Source organism: Harpia harpyja, chromosome 6 (assembly GCF_026419915.1).
Source record: "Harpia harpyja isolate bHarHar1 chromosome 6, bHarHar1 primary haplotype, whole genome shotgun sequence".
NCBI lineage: Eukaryota > Metazoa > Chordata > Aves > Accipitriformes > Accipitridae > Harpia > Harpia harpyja.
The window spans coordinates 6,082,629-6,105,226 of record NC_068945.1 but is presented as its reverse complement, the minus strand read 5'-3'; the positions used below and the strand labels follow the sequence as shown (position 1 = coordinate 6,105,226).

General features: G+C 45.4%; 1 protein-coding gene across 1 annotated transcript; it reads left to right on the top strand.

Annotated features, from left to right (window-relative positions):
- The first annotated feature begins 5,254 nt into the window (after positions 1 to 5,254).
- CD9 (CD9 molecule) lies at positions 5,255 to 21,248 on the top strand. The gene is made up of 8 exons (XM_052789823.1): positions 5,255 to 5,405; positions 12,253 to 12,355; positions 15,238 to 15,335; positions 16,548 to 16,622; positions 17,563 to 17,655; positions 18,239 to 18,328; positions 20,110 to 20,193; positions 20,906 to 21,248. Exons 1-8 carry the CDS (start codon positions 5,340 to 5,342, stop codon positions 20,969 to 20,971), a joined length of 675 nt encoding a protein of 224 aa, XP_052645783.1. The 5' UTR covers positions 5,255 to 5,339; the 3' UTR covers positions 20,972 to 21,248.
- The last annotated feature ends 1,350 nt before the right edge of the window (positions 21,249 to 22,598 follow it).

Below are 22,598 nucleotides of genomic sequence, written 5' to 3'. Positions count from 1 at the left end.
GAGCTGTCAGCATGACTGATCCGATGAGTCATTTTTGCAATGGAATGAAAATCTGGACTCTCCAGCTCCAAAACCAGCCTCTCCCTCGCAGCCCCAGATGCAAAAGCCAGCAGGAACCACTTACCCATCATGGCGCTCTCCCGTATATCACGCCATTCCAAACCATTGCTGCATTTAAAAGAACCAAGAGTAAGTACCTGTAAAATTTGCTTGAAAAGGTTAGGCCAGAAGAAGCAAGGCACCTAACCTGAAGTTTCACGGATAAATACGGGGATGGATTTTGAGAGGTAAGAGGAAATAGGAAGCCACACACCCCACACCGGTGTTGTCTGGGTCATCCCAAATTCTCAATTCCCTGACAGCAGAGAAGCGATGTGGTCGTACAGCCCCCTCTCTCACCGGACAGCCACATCCCGCCCAGCACATAGTGTACCAGAGTCACCACTTACACAGCAAAAAAAAATTCACCAAAGCTAAAAAGCAAGGAAAACAACCTTTTGCGTTTTTTTCTTTTGTGACTGGCTTGTATGGCCAGAGATGTTATTTCTCTACAAAGAAGAAGATTGTTATTATTTTTCTCCTCTAATCCACGCTTCTCAAGAAACTCTGTTAATCCCTATCTTTCACTGGGGAAAGCTTTGTACTTTATCTCTCTGTGGTTCGAATCGTTTATGCCTGACTATTTAAGGCAACTGAAAGAAACATTTTTAAAGACCTGAAATTGTTTATGCAAAGAAGACTAAAGGCATCGAGCTAGTTGACACCAGTCCTTCCGCATATTAGTATAGATATGGGGAAAACGGGTCAAGAAGGCTGTGAGCCTCAGTACTCCTGCAGTACTTACCAGTAGTTTCCACCATCCTTTAATAGAGTTAGGAGAGAAACCCCCTCTCTCCTTTGCCTTGCTGTAGTAATCAAAGGAACAGGGTCCTTCGGACAGTGCAGTCTCAGGGTAAAACCCTTCCCAGTGAGAAGCAAACACTTCTCCTCTTCACTATTGGCCCAAACAAGACATTTAGTTTCACATTAAAATAGGAGAAAATAATTCTGCTTATCTGTCTATGAAAAATAAGTCAGTGTCGTGCCTAGATGATTAGAAAGGTAATTCTAAGAGGCCTCTGGTAAACTCATGTTGCATCCCAAGGTTGGAGTGACTCAGGTTCGTGGATTTTGTTTGTCAGAATTGAGGTGAAATGACACCAGGGGAGTTCAAACAACAATCAACATTTATTCAACCAAGCTAACCTTGCCCAAGTACAAGTGAACTTATCAATGTGAACCTTGCATCATGTCATTAAGCCGCCATTTGAAAAGAGAAGGGAAGTGTAAAAAAAGAAGCAGCAAAAAGGAACATGAAACTGTGCCAGTGAACTGTACAACACGTGCTAACCATACATAAGCCTTATTTATTTGGGGATCAGTTCAAAGAAGAAATAAGGAGAGCCCTCCCGTTGAGTCACAAGGTTCAGAGCAGACCCCCTTGCTTTCCAGACTCCTTCTCAAAGAGAAGCCCAGGGGCAGCTGGATTCACTCCTAGTCCCAGACTTGGTCAACCATTTATGTTTAGAAGTATGAGGTGTAGGGACTGTGGGAAAAAGAGAGAGAGAGAGAGGGAGAGGAAGAAAGGGAGAAGAAAAGGATTTCACCAGTCCTGGGTCCAGCATTGGTCCAGCCAGTCTAAAGATCCAGTTCTGGAGGGCGCGCTCCAAGAACTCGTCCTCCCTTCTTTTATACCTAAAGGGTCTGCCACTGTGGGTGGGGGTTTGCCATCATTGAGCAAGCGCAGTGTGAGCTCAGGAGTGTTCCAGAAAATGAGTCGGTGGTCTCGACATGCACAGTTCACGTTCCTGGGATTCTCTGGAAATGGGTCGGTGGGCTTGGGGGGTCATTGGGGAGTTGCTTCTCTCTCCCTGCAGGCATGAGCGCTATCTGGCCGTTCCTCCAGGTTGCATACGTTGTGCTTCTTCTCATGGTCACTTAAGATAAGGAATTGTGGCTTTGGAGAAGCGCAGTCCCACCCTCTGTGGGGCCCTCTGCTCCAGCCACATTTTCCTGCTCACACAACTCCAGCGCTTTTACAGAGGCCATCTTCTCCACCAAAGTTCTTTAACAAATGTTTGAGACATTGGCTATAATTTGTCAGACCGTCACAACTCAGATTTCTTCTTACCAGCAATATCCCGAGTTTGCTGTTCTCTCTTGCAGTAGGACAAAATAACACTTTATCCATCCAGTACAATTTTAAGTGCAGATAATAAATATTTCATGCAAAATATTTTGGCCTATTATCCCATGTAAATACAAGGTTTTAAAATAATAAATCATTCTCAAGTACCTCTACAGGGGTTATGAATTTCCATTAGTGATTTCTATTATGCAGAAATTTAGTTGATTACTATCTCATTCCAATAGTCAGGGAAGTTCAGGTATGTTCAGAGAGATGCATCTACCAGATCATCAGACTCTCGAAGACTGAAACATGAATGTTCTCACCAGACCTTTCATATGGAATGAAAAAAGCCACATAAGCACAAATTCTAACAATTTTCATTCCGCGTTCTTGAGAATGCTAAAGAAGCACAAGTGGGTTTCACCTCTTCATAAATTAATTTGCCGGATGAATGAGGAGAGTTTAGTTTTAAGCAAGTATAAACTCACAGGAGGTTTTGATCTTACAGGTCCATTTCTTGCCTCTGATCAAAAGGCTACTGCCCATGAATTGTAATGGGAGTTGCTTTCACACAGTGTAAGCATGAAAAGCTTAATACGAGGGCAGGGGGGGATATCCAAAGTTTTTCTTTTATACTTAACTTTCGAAGGTTAAGGAAAGCCGTATTACTGATATTAACTAACAGGCCTAAATTCTTAATGGCGAAGTTACCAAAAAAACACAAAAGCCATACAGAAAATCAGTCCCAGCTCAAGAGTGAGACACAGGACTTTCCCTTGCTCAGTTTACAGTCACCACAAGACTTCAGTCAAGCGCATTCATGCATTTCAACCTTGCTGGTTCTATGTTGCTGTGGCCAGCCTCCATCCCTCCGGTTCCCTTTATTGACTTCTGCAAAAAACCAAAAGGCTTGAGGTAGAGTTTGCTTCGAGTTAAGCGCCATTCGCCCTCCCCTCTGGAGTCAAGCTCATCTACTACCAGCCCATTTAGAGACCCCAAACCAAGAGCAGCAGAAGACAGCCGATGGCATCATTTAACAGGCTGCAGCTCCCTGCTCTTCTGCTTTCGGACACTCAGACCATCAGGCCACTCGAATGTTTGGCTACAGCCAGGCACAATTCACAAAGAGCAACGCAGCAGCCAGTCACCCTTCCCAAACTCTCCTTTTCCATTTCTACCTGTGGTGTGGCTGCGGCAGCGGCAGCAGAGGCCCCTCGGTTTGGCTACGCTCGTGCACTCACAATCGCCTTTGAATTTTTCCTAGCTCTTTTTCTCCCTTGCTTTCTAGTGGAAATGCATTAATGTTTTGCAACCTCCTCTGGGAAGCAGCTGCCCAATTCAACATCTCCTCCACCATATTACCTCCGGAATGTGCTCTGTCTTATCATTTATTTTGGTAACAATAACTCCAACATGGGTTTATTTGCATTTTAGTAAGTCTTTTCTGTTCTTTCTGTTCTGCTCGGGGGTTTTTTTGACTTTTGATGACGGCTGAATTTCTAGTCACACTGTATTAAAGATAAATTGAGGTACAAGCCCTCTGTTTTCATTCCTGAGCTCACGGACTCAGAAGTTGAGTGCTGAACTTCCCATTAAAATCAAAGGGAAATTCAACATGTTTTGTCTCACAACTGGGGTGGCCTGAGGGCACGTGCGCAACCCCTCACAGGGATCAGTTGGTGGGCTGAAACTTATCCCACCTGATTTTTCTAAATTGCATGCTTGTAACTTGGGACAGACATATTTGAAAGATTAAAGCACTTAAACTATGCTGTGAGTTTATCTAGTAGGGGAAAAGACCCATTTCATAGAATCATAGAATCGTTTAGGTTGGAAAAGACCTTTAGGATCATCGAGTCCAACCGTAACCCAACACCACCATGCCCACTAAACCATGTCCTGAAGTGCCTCGTCTAGGTGTTTTTTGAACACCTCTGGGGATGGTGGTGACTCCACCGCTTCCCTGGGCAGCCTGTTCCAATGCCCGACAACCCTTTTGGTGAAGAAATTTTTTCCTAATATCCAATCTAAACCTCCCCTGGCGCAACTTGAGGCCATTTCCTCTTGTTCTATCACTTGTTACTTGGGAGAAGAGACCAGCACCCACCTCGCTACAACCTCCTCTCAGGCAGTTGTAGAGAGCGGTAAGGTCTCCCCTCAGCCTCCTTTTCTCCAGATTTAAGCTAGACTGACGCATTTAAGTTAAGCTAAATCTATGCAAGAGCGGGCAAAGCATCGGCCCCCACGCAGCTGCGATCTTTTTGCTGTTGTTTTGGGGGATTGGGGGGGGGGGGGGGGTTGCCCATTACGCTGTTCCAGCAAGAAATTACTTCCCCTGGACCACGGCAGCTGGGCGGGGGGGAATGCAACACCCCCGCACCCAAGGCGATCCCCGTGCCCGGTACACGCGGGGCTGTGGGTGGAAGACACCCCCCCCCTCAAAAACACATACCCCCTCACCCCCCCCCACACACACACCCCTCACGAACACACCCCACCCTCCACACACACCCCTCACACACACACCCCACACACCCCACACACACCCCCCACACCCCCCCACACACACCCCCCACACACACCCCCCACACACACCCCCCCACACACACCCCCCCCCACACACACACACCCCACCCCCCCCCACACACCCCTCACACACACACCCCACACACCCCACACACCACCCCCCACACACACCCCCCCCACACACCCCCCCCCCACACCCCCCACACACACCCCCCACACACACACCCCACACACCCCCCACCCACACACAACACCCCCCCCCACACACCCCCCACACACACCCCTCACACACACACCCCCCACACACACACCCCCACACACACCCCCCACACACCCCCCCCCACACACACCCCCCCCCTCACACCCCTCACCCCCCCCACACACACACATACCCCCTCACACCCCCCACCCTACACAGCCCTCACACCCCGGGCTCACCGGGGCGGCAGCAGGTGCGGGGCGGCGGCGGGAACCGGTCATTGGGCGGCCGGTCCGGGGCGCGGCCCGGGGGCGGGGAGGAGGCCGGGCGAGGGGAGAGCCCGGGAGTGACGGGGCGGGAGGGGGGGAGCCGGATTTAAGGAGTGGCGCCGGGTCGAGGTGTCCTCGCCACCGCCGCCGCTGCTGCCGACCTCCCGCCGCCGCCATGCCCGTCAAAGGAGGCACCAAGTGCATCAAGTACCTGCTCTTCGGCTTCAACTTCATCTTCTGGGTGAGGGACCCGCGGCCCGGCCTCAGGGGAGCCCGCCCCGCTGCGGAGCCCGCGGCGGGGCTGCCCGGGAGAGCGGGGAGGGGGGGGGGGGCGGCGAAGTGCCGGGAGCGGTGGCTTTATTGTTTTTGTGGTTTTGTTCGGGTTTTTTTGTCGTCGCTGTTTCGTTTGGGTTTTGTCGGTTTCCTTACTTTTTCCCACACACCCCCCCCCGGCAGGATAGGCCCTGCCCCCCCATTCCCCTTCTCCCCCCCCCCCCCCCCGCCGCTCCCGTTGCGGCCGCCCTACCTCTCCGCCCCGCTCCGCCGGCCACCCCGGGTGGGCGCTTCTTCCCCTCCCCGCCGCCGCGGGGCCCGGTTACCTGTTGCGGCACGAAGTGTGCTGCGTGCCGTGAACTCGGCGGGAGGCGCCTGAATAAGACATACAGCCGGCTCACAAGTTTATTATTTCTTATTTTTTTTTAGTGGGGTTGGGGTTAGCCTAAGGCAGGCTGCGTGTCCTGCCCGTTAACGTGTGGGGGGTGCGCTAGGTGTGAAGGTAGCTTCCCCCCGCCCCGCCAGCAGTACCTACGGCTGGCCCAGAAACTCTCTTTGCGGGTTGTACTTCTCGGTAGGTTTTTGCAGCGTGAAAGCTGTAACAGGAGGTGGTGAGCCCATTCTTCAAGCTAGCGTTTGTGGTCGCGATGGTCGCGGCTCATTTGTGGCTTCTGCCTCGGATCTTCTGGGCAGCGTCTCGTAAAGAAAATCCTCAAATAGTTTAATCTGTAGGAGCACGCCACGGTCACGAGTGGAAATGGCATCTCCAGCGCGGTTTCTGGCACGACTATCTTGTTTGCCAGGCAGCGTCAGAAAGCTTGGCTTAACTGAGAGATTATGGCTGCTTCTCAAGCACTCGGGGCGTGGACATCTGAATTTGGCATCGTCTGCCTTGGGGAGAAGTACACAGGAAACACAGTACAACTGCCTGCGTGCCTGATGTGTAGTTGTGAAGTGTGGAGTTCAAAAAAAAGAGCTTTCTCTTGGCTATCTGCTACGGCAGAGAAATGCGCCTGTGACTCCTTTTCACCCTCTGTTGTGGAGGAACTAAGTCAGAGCTGTGGAAAGAAACCGCTTCTGGAGTCAATTACAGTGTTGTGCGTGGGACGACTGGAAGACGCAACACTAATGGATAAAATACTCTCAAAAATGGGTTTCAGCAAAGTGAGAAAATGGAACTGGGCTGCAGCTGAGGGGAGTTGTGCAGAGGAACTTCACAAGGGCTCAGGAAAGCATGTGTTGCCACCTGAGACTCGCCAGGAGTATGAGCAGGGGGGTCAGATTTGGAGGGTTATAGCTGGTAAGAGGAAAAAGCCTAACAACACAGTGGCCGAAACCTCTGGGTCGGTGAGGTGCTAAACCTCTTGTTGAAACAGGAGGAAATATTCATAGTTTGCTTTGTAGCTTTTTATCTTTTTTTTTTAAAACTACAGACTTTCTACAAACTATTTTATAGCCCAAGAATGCTTGTTGTGGCAAAGGCATTGCCTCAAAGACTCTCTTAATGTGAGCATCACCACTTGCCTCTCTGGGACCCAGGGCTGAGAATAGGGAGCATTTAGCTCAGGAGGTATCTGTTGCTCAGGGGTGTCATGGTAATAAAGCTCAGCAACTTTACTTGCACCTTTGGGTGCCCAGGAAGCGTGGATGCAGGCTTGACCTGTTAAGCCAGAGATAAGTGTGTGTAGACAAGCCTGGGTAGCTCATGGCTCTCAGGGCTCACAGCATGGATCTCTGCCCTACCAAAAGGGCACTCCCCCGTCAAAAGGGAGTTTCAAGCGTGGTGTTAGTGATCTTCGTGTCCTCTATGGAGGAATAAAGTAGCAATATTTAGGGCTATTTTAGACTGTTAGGCCTCAATGAATGGTGTAAAAAGAAAGGTGTCTTGAGGCAGGCAGCACTAGAGGGCAGGAACAAACCTAATAAGAAAGAAGGCTTTAATGCTTCTTATGGTATTGGAGATGTGAAAAGTTTATTAAATAATGGAAGTAAATTGAGCAGAAGTGTTGTGCTGGAGTGCAATTCTGATCCTAAAATTGAAGGCACAACCAGTGACCGGGTCTTGGCTTTGGGAACCTGCTGCAAGGGGAGGAATAAGCCTTTGCTTGCTTCTGAGTAGTCTGTGGGTGTGGGGTCCTATTGCCCAAGTACTACTCGCAAATGGTGACAATGATGTAGTTAAGATTTAGTGCACCTCCTGGAGCAAGAGAAGCTAAAAGGTCCTTTGAAACTGTGATCGAGCTTACACAGTACCCCCTTTTTAAAATAAGTTGCCTCAAAGGGACAGGTGAGGAATTAAATGGTCTGCAGTAAACCTGTGGGTATTTGTAGATTGCATGTTAGGTGGCATGGATTTGCCTCCATCAGAGACTTGAGCAAGGGTGAGAGGAAGCAGAGAGAGTGAAACAGCTTGGTATAGGAGGCTATTAAAACAAAACTTGGGAAACTCCCAGAAAGTTGAAGCTGTGTCCGAAGGAAGGAGATAAAGGTTCGTAAATGCTGGTGAGTCAAATGCACAAATACAATAAGGCTAGCCAAAGGAAAGCTTTAGGAATAACTTCCAAAAGCAAACCCAAGTAATGTAGTCCTTCAGACACATTAGGACCAGGGAGCTTCCAGGGGAGCCCTTACAGACAGTAATGGGTCCAGGTGTAAGAGCATGATGGGAGTGGTATTCTGTGGGAGTTTCTCTTACTGGGTGGGGGTGCTTGGGGAGGACCTTGGGGAAGTTCTGTGCTGTAACTTGTCTTTGACTCTGAATCCCTCATAGCCTTGAACTGACCTCCTGATGAAAAGGTGGTGAAACAGCAACAGTACATGCTGATTAACAACTTTCCAGGGTCATGCAACAGTTACTTCAGAACTATAAATGTGTTGCGATTAGGGAAAACCTCCTGCTCACCACCTGCCTTAATGCTGGAGGGCTGGAATGTGGTAAATTTGAGGCTAGGGTTTTTGTTTTATGTTATTCGGGAGGACGTAGAGAGTGGCACACATGGTGCCTCTGGAATAGGCAGAGGAGAAGATTTTTTTAAAAATAAAAAGTTGGTGTACGCATGGAGATGTGACATTGGAGGAGAGAGAATGGCTACTGCAAGGGGAAGTTGGGCTTGATGAAGCTGTTAACTTGAAGCCTTTAAAAGCCTGAATCTTGGAGAGAGCAAGGGCTGGTTGATGTTAGTTCACTTGTTCGATGTCTGCTGGAGATCTCAGGGCTCTTAGGGAAATGAAGCAGTCCTGGAGTAAGACCCTGGTGGGGATGAAATTGCTGACTGAGTGGAGGCAGGGCTGAGCTGAGGTGGAACTCTCTTGTAGGGGAGAGAACTGGCAGAGCTGGTGTGCAGGAGCAAACTGCGTGGTGGTCAGTACAGTCCCACCTAACCTGGAAAAGCCGGCGAGGTAACACTTCGGTGCTTGAGCAGCATCCATTGCTCAGAGCAACAAAGATGGGTGCATGCTGGCGTAGCAGGCTGCGTGACAAAGCAGAGGGTGACGCTTGCCAAAGGTAGGCATGGAGTAATGCGTGTGGGAGGCAGGAGCAGGAGGCAGCCTGGAGTTACGAACTAGTAGGTTCAGGGGCAGCTGCTGCCACAGAGCAATGAGGTCTTGGGAGAAAAGGGTCTGCAATGGCTCAGCAACACCAGAGGAAAACCGGCTTCAGAAGCGAAGGAGCTAGAAGAGAGGAAAGATGATGCCACTGCACAAATCCATGGTGTGCTGGTGTCCTGCAGTGCTGTGGGCTGCTCCAGTCTTCTGCCTACCTTGAGAGGAACAGAGTGGAGCTTGGTAATGTTTGAGAAAGCAGAAACCCTCCTCTTCCTACCAGGAACTGTGGGTGGACTGGGATTCTTCAGCCTGGAAACAGATGAGGGAAGCGTGTTAGAGCTCCGTAGGATCATGGCTGGCCCGGTAGTGGGTAGGGCCTGACTGTACTGAAAGAGTCAGTGAGCAAGAACTGAGGGGTATTAAGTCTGAAAGGAGGGAAGCTTCAGAAGAGTGAGCTGCATTTTTTCCCTAGTCCACCATGGAGAGAACTCTCTCTCTAATCCTACTGTTTTTTAGTGATGTGGAGCAGTTCCCTGGCATTACATATTATCACTGTTCTGTGATCCCACAAGTCTCTTGCCTCCTTGTGATCATCTTTTTCACAGGATGACTGCCTTCCCAAGGAGAAAATGTGCCACTCAACCCTTGCCCCCACCACCCAGAGTTAAATTTCCTTTTGGGAAAGGAACCATATTAGGTATGTCAGCTCTCCCTAATGTTAACCAACCAGTTTGTTTCTGAAGAGATCATTAACTGAGCCTTCTGCTTTGTTTGGACTTGTAAGATTATCTACGTGGTTGTAGCACGACTTGGAGTTTCTTCACAGTTTGAATACTTTGGCCTTAAAGGTCTGCTGTGGGATCAGCTCTGGGTTTTAGTTCTGACAGTCCTTTGCTGTGCCCTGCTCCATTTGCAGCGCTGCCCTGGAGCCCTCTGCTCCAACACTGAGGCTTGTCAAACCACTGACATGGCAGGCAGCTGGGTGTGCTCAGGCTTGTGGCTTTGCAATTCATGAGTGCTAGCAAAAGAAGCGGAGGCTGTAGGTTTCTTCTCCTAATGCTGCAGATCTGGATGCCTATAAAAGCTGAAGACTGACCCAGGAAAGTGAGTCTCAGACAGTGTTATTAAATACTGGGTGACTTAACTGTAGGCTAGAAGCAGTGTGAGAGTTTTCCATTGCTAAGCCCTCCTGGCTTTTGACCTGAAGCGAGATGAGATTGCAAAGGCTTTTTTTTCAAGTGAGGCTGTAGCAGTGAGCACAGGTGGACCAGCAACCCTTCTCTCTGCCAGTCCCTCTCCTGCACCTCTCCCTTCCCCTGGGGTGCTGCTGTGGCACAGTAAATTGAAATAATAATGCTGCTGTGACATACTGTGTACTACCAAGGTTCTTCAGCATAACTTAAAATCATTTTGTCAGCATATCCCTAACAAGGAAAGCTGCAGGTATGTGCAGGCTTTGTTCTCCGCTGCATGCTTTGTGAGTAAGCCTGCACCTACGCACCCCTGACACCAACAAAGTGCCTTTTGCATAGGTCTGGAAACCTCTGTTTGGGTTTGGCTCTCTCTGCATTGTGTATCACTTCATCTTTTTCCCAGCTAAAACCCTGCAGCTCCTCTTTGAGGCAGCCTTGGGAGTCAGGTGCCTGCCGTACAAGAAATGCTGGTTTTTCTGGCACGGCTGGCCTCTTGCTTTTCTTCACTGATACCTGAGCCCTTTAGCACTTCAGTCGGCATGCTTTCTGCTGAGAAGCCACAAGGGATATACCTTCCCTTAAACCTTTGCTTAGGTCCATCCTCTTTGTCCTGTGTGAATCTTCAGAGCATTCCCTGGTTTGGTTGTTTTTTTTTTTTGGAAGAGCAAGCCTAGGAGGCTGGAGAAGACAACCATGGGCAGCAAAGCTGTGCCTGCCTTTTGATGCGGATGCTCCCATAGTGGGGAGAAAGGGCTCTTGGGCTCCCTGTGGGGAGAGCTTGGGGCTGGGGGAGTTTGGCTTGGTGTGGAAGTAAGGAGTATACCCATAGGTGCCTTCTGTGGGAATGCCTTCTGTATTATCACTGAAAATTGACATTAGTAAACACTTTCCAGTTTCTTGGTGGTGAATCAAGAATGTTGTTCCCTTCTAGAAAGAACTTATCAGAGATAAGGCTTTGGTTTGTTTTTCTTTTCATGCATGCTTTGCCTAACCAAAGCTCCAGACTTTCTAAGCTTATTGCTCACTCTTGAGATTAAATTTTTAATGTCTGCTGCTATGTGTGGTATTTCTGTCCTCATCTCACTTTTGTAGAGCTTTTTTTGATAGTTAAATGGTCTTCAAAGGAGAGAAGGAAGAGCTGAGAAGCTTACTCTCCAGCTTTCTAGTTTGTCCTGGTTTCTTTTTTGCATGCAAGATGACTCCAGTTTTTTCTTTTTAAAGTGGGGAGGATTCAGTCTGTTCAAGGCAAACTGTTAGTGTTTGCCATACCAGAGTGCAACTCCCTCTTGCAACACTTCTCTGATGCCTTCTGCCAGATGTTTCACCCAGAAGCTAATTTATACACACAATGACTTTCTGCAAACACTGTCACCAATGTTAAGAGGAACCTGAGGCACACAGACAGAGGTGATAATAAAATAAAACTAAATATTTTTATCCATAACTTGATTGCATTGTTCCAGATCAGCACACAGCTGTGTTGATGTTTCAGTAGCCTGTGTTTTCCTCTTGTCAGTGCAGTAACTTCACTGGATTGGTTTTATCCTGTTTTGCAAGAAAGAGCACTCTTTCTAAACTTTGTACTGTGGTACACTGAACTCTTACCAGTCTGTTTAATATGCTAAAACTTTTAGCTGGCCTTACAAGGCACTTTTTCTTGTGATACACTAGTCCTTCAGTGTGAAGATTTAAGATCGCTAAGCCATGCAATGTCTTTGCGGTCACGCTAAGCCATGCAATGTCTTTGCGGTCACCCAGAATAAAACAATGGGTGGAGGGGGCAGTGGAAATACTGACACTTGGCACTTTGGTAAACCTTGGGTATTTTCAGTAAAGAACAAGAACGGCATTGTTCTTGCGTGGCATTGTAGTTTAACATGCAAACGCATCTGTCAATGAGATGCTTCATGTCAGGAGCTAAGTTTGTTCTTGTTTTGGTGTCCCCATCCTTTTATGCTGGTTCTCTGTCACCACCTCTTTAAATAACAGCTGTATCCTGTGTTACTTCTGATGCTACTAATGCAAGGGTGAATGTATTAATTGGCATTATTTAACAAGACTTACTTGTCCTTACAGCTTGCAGGGACAGCAGTTCTTGCAATTGGACTATGGCTTCGGTTTGATTCGCAGACCAAAAGCATCTTTGAACTGGAATCCAACAACACAACGTTTTACACAGGTAAGCAAGGAGATGGCTCGGGGTGATAGATCACACTTTTGCACCCTGATTTCCAGACTGCTTAGAAACCTTTGTCTTCCTGAGGCTAAAGACAAAACTGCCCTAAACAGCCTTGGTGGGACAGAGCAGCTTCCCCTGGCTGGTGCAGGGGGCCAGCCTCTGTTTTGAGCTCTCACGCAGGCAGCAGCAGTGTCATGCTAGCTGTTACTTGGCTCTTTATGCATTACATATCACTTCACCTTTTTCCCAGCTTAAACCCTGCAGTTGCTTTTTGAGTGCTGTTGGTAAGCCTTTGTTTGTAAGCATACCAGGGAGGACTCTTGGTAGACACAGAGGGTGTCTCTTCCTGATGCTTCTCACAATATAAGTCAGCAAAGTTTCACTCAACTAAATGAGTAGTCACAGGTGACATCAATAACTAATTATTTTCCTCCAAAGTGACCAACCTAAGCTACCCCAAAACCCCAAGTCTATTGCCTCATCTCTCAGAAGAAGCATATGTACTACTGTCTAACTTTTACAGCCCTGTGTATGCTAATTTATACTGAACATAATGGAAAGGATGCACAAATATCTTGGTCTATATGAGCAACTATTACATGTGACCTAGATCAATGTAGCTTTAGTTAGGCCAGGTGGAAGTTATTCCTTGATCTATTCTGTTTTGCAAGATTACCAACTAAAGGACAAACACATGTGTTTTCAGCTTGTTATTCTAATGTTGTAGGAGTTCCTAACTGAATAGGATTTTATCCTAACTGGCTGGCTTTGATCTCTAGAGTCACTTTTAAGCTTGGGCAGAGGAACATGTGCTGCTTTGGTTGTTGTCACTTGTAGGTGCTCAAACACTTTTTTGAAACCCAGTAGCTGTGTTTGAAGACCTCTAACAATTGAAGAAAGCAAATTCAAATATGTACCTTTCTTACATAGGTGTCTGTCATCTTTGATTTGGACAATCCTTATGCATACCTATTTCACATCCTGGTAGCATGTGGATTTGCCAGGCATCACTCAGCCATCCACAGCATGGTTAGGTTGGCCTTTCTCTTGCCAGGAAAACTGGCTCCTGTGGTGAGCTACTCAACCTGTCACAACACCCAAACTGGTGTCTAAAGGGTCAGTAAAGATGGTGTGGGGCATGCTGGGTGGTGCAGCTTCTGTTGCAGCCTTATAGTACCAGGGTAGCCTGTGCCTACAGGGAGTACTGTTAGGAATGGTGAGTTGGGCTTGTTAGAGACCGTAGTTGGGAATATTGAAATGCTTGTGCAACTCCATGAAGAGGCCACAGGCATGTAGATGGCTCTTCTGTAAGAAAGTTGGCATTTCACCCTTGATATGCTGGCAAGGTAGCAAACTGGGTTCTTCTTGCAGCTGCCAGGAAGATTTCCAGATGCTTTTAACTGGACCTTGGAAAGGGAACAGAAATCTAAACTTAGCCATTGAGCTGAATATTTAACAAGTCTTATTCTGGGTAGTCTAAAACAACTCTTTCACCTCCTAAAGCATAAAAGTTTTATGATGTGATACTTAATCTACCTGGCTGCATTCAGCCAGTGAAACCTACTTGAAGTCTCTGTAGGTTAAACTGAGTTTTAAAAAAGTTTAACAGGAATTACTGTTTTAACATATTTTTCTGGGAGTGGTTATTGACTGCAGTTTCCAATAGGAAACTGAAAGAATCTGTCAATTTGCTCCTAGTAACAATAGCAAGCTACCTCAAAAGCTTTTCTGATGGATTTTTTTTAAATGCAAAAGTTTAAGCTGGGGTAAAATTGGTGCCAGAATTTCCTGCTGATAAGAAATGTCAGGCTTAATCACTTACATGTGCTTAATCAAGCAGATGTTTATTTTGGCAGCTAATCTTACTGGTTTGCATCTAGAAAATATCATTTGCAAATGCTCACATATGGCTTGCTTTAAATAGTATTGATTTGGCCTCTGAGGGCCAGAGAGGACCCCAATTTTTGTTTACATTGATAGAAATGTCATACTAATTCTACATGCTTTGTGCTGATTCTTTGTCTCGTGTTTCACCACCCCAATAATACTTTCTTGCCATCCTTTGGGATTTGTTTTGCTTGCTACATCTTGCTCTCACCAGCTAGCAGCTGTAATGCTTAGGCTGGCAGTTCCCAAGCTTAGGAGGAAAGGATTGGGCATAAATGGAGTCTTTTAGTGCAGAAATCTTTGCTCTCTATGCTCCAGCACACTTGCTACCTAAATTCTGGGCAGAATGGTCTACAGGCTCAGCCACTTGATGTAGTTTGAAGAAGTATCTGCTTTTGCAAAAGCAGAAAATGCGGAGTTTCTTGTGGTTAGAGAGGCTGTTAAGTTAGGCAGCTGAAGTGTAGACTTGTACCTCCATGACTGATGGAATAATTCAGTGTTTCCTGATGGAAAAGCAGGGTAGGAAAGCATTTAAAGCCTTATGACAGATTATTATGATGCCTTTTAATACCCATTCTCCTAGAGGTAGCATGCTTCAAGAATTCTCAGATGTTGATAGATCACTAGTTCCAGCTGTCTCTAACTGCAACACTCTTCATCTGAAGATAAGTTGATAACTCTGGCTCTGAGCCAGTTTTAACATGTGTCTTACAGTTTGAGATGGCTTTATCCTGCCCATTTTCTAAAACCTGTGAAACTGCAGTAGGGGACATGTTGTAAATTGAAGTTTTTATTTATCAATGCATTGCCCCACAAGTCTTGATGTGTTTGCTTTGAAAATTAAGGACAGCCCTTTATTTGCTTGGAACACCTCAGTAAAGAAACTTAAACCTTGGCAAAAGCTACAAATGCTATTTCTGGAGCAACTAATTTTATACCTTGCTGCTGAGGTCTCAACTAGCCTGTATACATGTCTCCATTTTTTTCCTCCCTAGGAGTTTACATCCTTATTGGAGCTGGTGCACTTATGATGCTGGTTGGTTTCTTGGGATGCTGTGGTGCATTGCAGGAATCTCAATGTATGCTTGGCCTGGTAAGTGTTCAGAGTAGCTTTTCAATTTTTAGCAGCACAATGAGAAAGGAAGGAAAATATTGCTGTGTGGTTCAAGGGCAGCAGATGCTGATTGTTTTGGCTCCACAATGTTTAAAGTCATGGTCACCTACATAATGCTACAATGTTAGATGTAGCTTCCACTTCTGGCCATGAATCCAAATGTGCCTGTTGTATCTGAATATAGGATGACTTCAGGCCTTAGGGACATATTCAGACATTGAAGTATCAAGACTGGGAGCATGTGTGAACACAGAACTAAAATGTTGATAAGAGTAATGCTGTTTATTAAACAGTTTGTCCTGAACTCTGAAGGCTGTGCAATCTTTAATCTTTGAGACTAGAACTGTGGTATTTGATCCTTGAAACAACAAGCCTCTACTGTTCATAATCACAGGATGAGCTCTTCTAGTTGACAACTGCTCTGCAAGCCAATTATTGGAGAGCAACCTCATTGTTTTCAGACTGGAGGGGCCAGTAGAGCTTACTGGGTTCATGCACATCTGTACACTTGTGGAACTACTCAGCCAAATAGCCAGAAGACTTAGTTAATAAAAGACTACTACTATAGCTGGTGAAAGAACAATTCCCCTTCTGTGTCATGGAAGAAGTTAATTTTGTGTATTTCTTGCAAAATAATGCTTCTAGCCCTTTGTTGTAATTCTGAATATCCCTCTTTAAAGTGCCTTTAAATGGTAGTGGTGTTTTGGACCTGGTAGTCAAACACGGAGATGACACTTGTGTATCGCATAAAATAGAAATAAAACAAACTGACCATTAGCTCTCTGGGAGTTGGAGGCAAGCTGGGTATTAAGTAATGACTCCTAAAGCAATAGGAGTGACAAACCAGAGAAAAGAAGTGGTGTCAGCTGTTGTGATGTGTCTGAGTGACCTGGGCAACTTCAAAGTTTGAGTTAACAGATGATTGGTTTTAATTAACACTGATCAAAAAGGAGGACTTCTGCTTGGAAAACACTGCCAGGCTTTCTGACGCTCCTGGGAAGAAGTGCTGACCCAGTGCAGTGTGTCCTCTCTCCTGGTCTTACCAGTGTTTCAGACCTCCAACTGGAATCTGGTTGAGTGACAGTTCCCACAAGGCTGGGTGCTGAGGACTGGACAAGCTTGCAGTATGTATGTGTGAAGCTGTTTTGTGGTGCTATGGTCTTAACTAATGATGTGGTCTTTCTTTTCTAGTTCTTCCTCTTCCTTTTTGTGATTTTTGCCCTTGAAATTGCTGCTGCTATCTGGGGATTTGCAAATAAAGAACAGGTAGGTTGCTCTTAAAAGTTGGCAGGGTGGTGAGGCACTGGAACAGGTTGCCCAGAGAAGCTGTGGATGCCCCATCCCTGGAAGTGTTCAAGGCCAGGTTGGGTGGATCTTTGAGCAACCTGGTCTGGTGGAAGGTATCCCTGCCTATGGGAGGGGGGCTGGAATAGATGACCTTTAAAAGTCCCTTCTGACCCAAACCATTCTGTGATTCTATGACTGTGCCCACAGAAAGTTAGCAGTCTACTGAAATCTATAGCAGTACTAGTCAAATCCTGATTACACAGGGAATTTGGGGGAGAGGAAGAAGATGCATTCGAGCAAAACAATACAAAAAAATAATATTTAAAAATGAGACTGTAGCAGAGAAACCAGAATCCAAGATGCTATTGCATGCTAGAGATACCCTCCTGGCTGAGCTGTGAAGTGAAGCAGACCATCAATGAAGCTTTACCACTTCTATATGTGAGCTGGGTCAGCTATGGGCTGAATGTTTCTGCATCTAAACCATGACTGACCTGGGCTGTCCCCTCAGAAGCAGTCAAGATTCTGTCTTATTTCAAAATAAGGTGCTTGGTGATCAGGGTTGCTTTTCTGCTTGTATTATACAGCAGGGGAATATAGCAGCTTCTGGGGTACAGAAATTAATAGGGAATATTTTTGTGTAACCAGTGGGCAAAGACTTGGTTTTCTCACTCCTCCTGGAAGCTCAGAACTTTGGAAGGGAAACTGAATCTTATCTGTTTAGGTGTGGCTTTTATGGTGAGCGTACCAGTTAGGCTCACCTGTTTGGGTGAGAAATGCTGTCCACCCTCTATTTCTACATGTGAAAGGAATGGGTATTGTAGGTTGCAGAATTTTTAATGCCTAGCTCAAAACAAGTTCTCCATAACTGATATTAAGGTAAGACAGTGATACACCACAACTCTTTGCTATCTTGTAGGTTATTGAAGAGTTAAAGGACTTCTACAAGGAAACCTATGCAAAGAGATCTCAACCAGCTGCCCGAGAGACACTGAAAGCATTTCAGTTAGCTGTAAGTACATGGTTATAATTAAACCAGACAGTAATGCAGCTTGTTCACACTGTTCCTCATGTCATCCAGTCCCCTATACAAGTGTAGTACCTTACTAACGAGAAGAAACCAAAGGACCATTAGTAACAAATTGCAGAGAAGATCTTTTTGTATAGTATCGGTGAATTCAGTATGCCTTTTTGTCCCTCTGAACCTCTGAAATGCATAGAACTAGTTCTTGTTTTCCTAAAACTTGGAAGAAACCTGGGAAACTCTAGACCCATGGTATTGATCTAGAGGCACCATAGTCTGCACAACTGCAAGTCTATGAGGAGTTCCTCTTTGTGTCTGTACAAGCTGTCACCAAAATTAATGTGTGTATACTTAATGAGATCTAGCTCCTCCTTTCAGAATCTTGTCCTTTAATGCAATAAAGGCTTTTTAAAATCAGGTTTATAGCAGTTACATTGGCAGGACTTCTAAGTAAGTTTGCATAAGGTCTGTAATAAAACCTAATGTAATCTATTTTTCCTTTTTACCAAATAAATACAGAGCAAAAATAAGGATTATTTAACTTGCCTCTTTCTCCTGTTTTCTCTTGTAGCTAGACTGCTGTGGTCTTACAGGATTTCTTGAGCAGCAGTTCATGGACACCTGTCCAAAGAAGACCATGGTGGAGTCGATTACTGTAATGGTAAAGCATGACTTAAATTAACAGCTCTGCCCAATGAGTAGAATGAGAAACATGTTTCTGACCCTTCCAGTCCATGGGAAATTCCCATGTCACACGTAGCAACCTATCTCTATAATCAGTCTGGCTGTGGAAAATCAACATACTGTTACTGTGGAAAGAACAAGCAGGGTCAGCAGGAAATCTGAACTTGCACAGGAAATGTGCAGTCTGTGTGTCACTAGACTCACTGGCGTGGTGGACAGCATAAGGCCAAAACTTCACCTAAAAAAAATGCAGCATGGGAGTTGTTGCCTCCCCTCTTGGTTAGGCAGAAGTAGAGCACAGGGTGGAGCAGGTCTGAAGTTTTACCAAGGAAAAGGAGAGGGGGATAATGCATTGATGGCCTGTTTAGGTGAGTATGTCACTGTGAAGCCAGTTCTCTGAATTGGATTCCCCTGTTGAAATACTGCTGCAAAGGGGCCTGTATGCCACAGATACAGGAGAGACATCTTGTTTAGTTCTGAACTACCCCTTTTCCTCTTTCTTACAACTGTCTTGTGCTCTTGCTTCATGGTCCAAGACCTCACGTATGAGTCTTCCCACAGTAAATAATGTTCTTGCAATGCAGGAATTCAGTTAATGACTTGAGTTTTTTCACATTACTTGTGCTTTTCCTTTCACTACAGATGATTTTGTGTCTGCAAGTATCTGGCCACATCAGATGTTTCAATCTGTATTTAGACTGTATCCTTAGTCCCATCCATACAATCTGCTATAAGTTAGACTATATGAGAGTAGCTGAGATGGCATGCAGGTTTTATTGTTTGCTTTTATTCTACATGTGTTTTAGTTTCATCTGTTGACTTCATGTGTGATGTGTTTATGGCCTAGTCCCAACTGTAGAAAAACAGACTGTGAGATTAGAGGGATGTAATGGTGTGACTGATCTGTGTGCCTATAAGCAAGTCTGTATTGATATTCTGATTTAACTGGTTAATTCTTGCCAGTATATCCCTTTAATCTTCAATTCAGTCTTTCCTTCTGGACTGGAGAAGGAACAACTAAAGAAAAAAGTAGTTTTCAGCAGCTCACTGTAGTCTGCTGCTGGAGTAAGTAGGACAGGAGTTGAGATGAGACTTTGACCAGCTACCAGGCTCCTAAAGATTTGTCCTTCTGTAAAACTTCCTTGTTCTTTTTCTTGGCTACCACGTGTCCTTGCTGGGGAAAGGACTGTACTTAACTTTTCTCAGTTACAATGGTAATTCATTGTCCTGGGATTCAGACTGGCACCTCTATGAATCTATCCATAGCCTAGCATGTATGCATGCAGCTTGAGGAATCCTGCCATTCCCATGTACTGTGTGTTCATAAGGTGTCTGCAAAATTACAGTAGCAATTGGAAATATCAAGAGCAGTTTCAAATCTATTTTGAGAAGGGCTGAGCAATACAGCAGCTTAAATGCTGACAGCCCTTAGTAACAAGTCTGGTACAACTGCTGTTGGTCCTAATCTACCTGATCAACTGCTGTAGCCAAGGTGCAGTTAAGAGGTTTAGATACTTGAAGAGTAGATGTAAACTTCTCCACCAACTTTTGTGGTGGAGCCAACATCCCTGGCTTTCTCTAAAGATGTGAAAATAAAGGCCAGTTCAAAGCAGCTTTCAAAAGATAAGTCTTCATCTCTAGCGCAAGCAGACTTGGTCAAAGGTGTAGCATCAGTCAGCAGACTTGAGCTCAGACAAACAAGCAGAAACAAACCTTTTGTATGTACGAAACACTAATGAACGCTTTGTTTCTTTTCAGTCGTGCCCTGCTGCCATTGATGATGTCTTCAATTCAAAATTGAATGTGATTGGAGCAGTTGGCCTTGGCATTGCTGTAATAATGGTGAGTTTCCAGATTACTTAGAGGGTAGCTGTACGGCCAAAGGATACTTACAGCAGAAGTCTGTTGAACAGTGCCTGGCATGGGAGTCTACAAGCCCATTCCGCTAATGACAAGTAGTGGCAGGACCAGGGTGTGTGCTGCGGGGCCCCGAGGCAGCGCAGAGGGTGGAGTGTCCTGGACCTCCCTGCTTCTGCTTTGGATTAGGATCTGCCTCCTTGTAGTTTTAGCAGTGGTGAAGTTTTATCAGTGGTGCATGTATAGATAGGGCAAAGATGTATTGGTCATGTTGCCAGCACACTTATTAATCCTAATATCTCTTGAGGATCCTTGCTTTTGTTTCCTTTGTAACAATTAAAGACTCTGCTTGAGAACTGAAATAACAGTGCTAGTAAGAAAATTTGCACTTCTTTGTTAGACTTCTCTGGAGGCAAGTATGACATGGATGCAGATATGCTGGGATGACCAATGATTTCTTAGGAGATACAGCAGTGGTTTATAGCTGATCTATTTTTGTATTTTAAGTATTGAGGGTGAAAGGGATTCATGAGAATGGACTGAAATTTGGAGGTGGAAGGGAGGGGCAGGGACATGAACTGCAGAATGAAGTGTTAAAATGGCATCCGGGCTGGGAAGAGCAGCTATGTTTGTGCCCATGTTGATAAAAGAATGTGCTTTGGTCCCCTGATTTGTAATGTGTTTGTTTTCTTTACAGATTTTCGGCATGATATTCAGTATGGTTCTCTGCTGTGCTATCCGCAGAAACAGAGAAATGGTCTAAGAGCTAAAAACCCAAGACTGCTGCACTATAAAATCTTTGTCATTAACTTTAGCGTTCTGAAAGCATTTCTAAAAAGTTATATATTTGTTACCTTTTTAATGCTTTATTTGGTACTGATGTAGGTTTGCTTTTTGTTATAGGTTAAAATGATAAAGGTATATCTGACTCAAGACAAATATTGTACATAAAATATCTGACTTTCTTGAAACTTACATAATTTGGATGTAATTTATGTTGGAGACAATTTGATACTTAATAAAGAGTAAGGTGTATTGTATGTTTATGGGGAAGAGGAGATTTTACTATGCTTATTAATCATACTGTTTGATGCATAGCATGGAGTTGAACTTGCATAATGTGTAAAGTGTTAAATCACTGGGGCTTTAGTATAAAGCAGGAAATAACTCCTGCGCCAATGCCATATCTGAAAGGAATTCCAAGGAATAGAAAAGATGACTGTCAGCATGTTAGGGAGGGTGTTGCCATTCTTCCTTTCCTCGTGTGTGAACAAAAGCAGTTCTTAATTATATTCCTAAAATGTTACTGCTGTAACACTTTTACTGTCATCTTCATACAGGGTGGCAAAGGATGACTGTCACACTGGTGATATGCAGGCAGTGGTACTTTGATGCAAACAGGCTGGGCTCTACCCTGGAGCCAGCTGGGCTTTCTTCTATCAGCCTGTCTGCTGACATAACTCTGTCCCCTGGCATCTGACACAGCCTTGGTCCCTTGATGAGGCAGATTCCCATAGTGTATGCTCCAGATTTTTCTCGTTGGCTGGCTTTGTGCTTTGTTTCTCTAAAGCCACTGAAGTACAATCTCAAGGGCTTACAGCATGTGTGCCAAATCTCAGGTTTCCAAGTGGAAAAAACAAAAGTTGCATGAGAGGTTACTGTACAGCTCTGCAGTTCCCGCCTGCAGCAGCAGCTAGAGCTGTGGCTATCCTGTTTCAGTTTAAAAATGGGTATGGGAGGGAGCAGAGACATTAGTGTGGAACTCTTAGCCTAAGGAATTACCAATTTGTCCTGTACTTCTACTCTGAATGGCTTTTTAAGTGTTGGTTTTTCTCTTAAAATGTCTTCTGGTGGGGGCTGCCTATGGACTTGGATCCTTACCAGCAAGTTGATGTTCTATACCTGTATCTGGTGTTTCCCTGCTGTTGTATCTCAGTTGTGTTCCTAGGAGCTTCTGGTCTTTGTCCTCTAGGTGCTCCAAATGTCTCTTAGTAGTCCTTGCTTGTTCCCACCTTCTTCTTGAAAGCAGGTTGGTATTTATGAGAAATACCAGAATTGTTGAGGGTCAGGCTCTGGCTGTACCTCTGGATTAATGCACGAATGTATTGCCCACCCTTGTGTTACACCTTGTCACTTCTTTAAGGGATTATGCAAACCATACAGTTCTCCTCTGTAATGTGTTGCACTACTCTGTGTTAATGGGGCCTTTGTAAAAAAAACAAAAAAAGTCTGAATTTCAAAAAAGTGAAATGGTCATCATGCTTTTGTGTGTCTTGCAGAGACTGGAATGACTCCAGAAAGGAGTTGATCTAACTTTCCTCCTTGGATATATGAGAGAGGCTGGAGGGAAAAATCTGACCTCGTATGGGAATTTGAGAACTACCATGTCC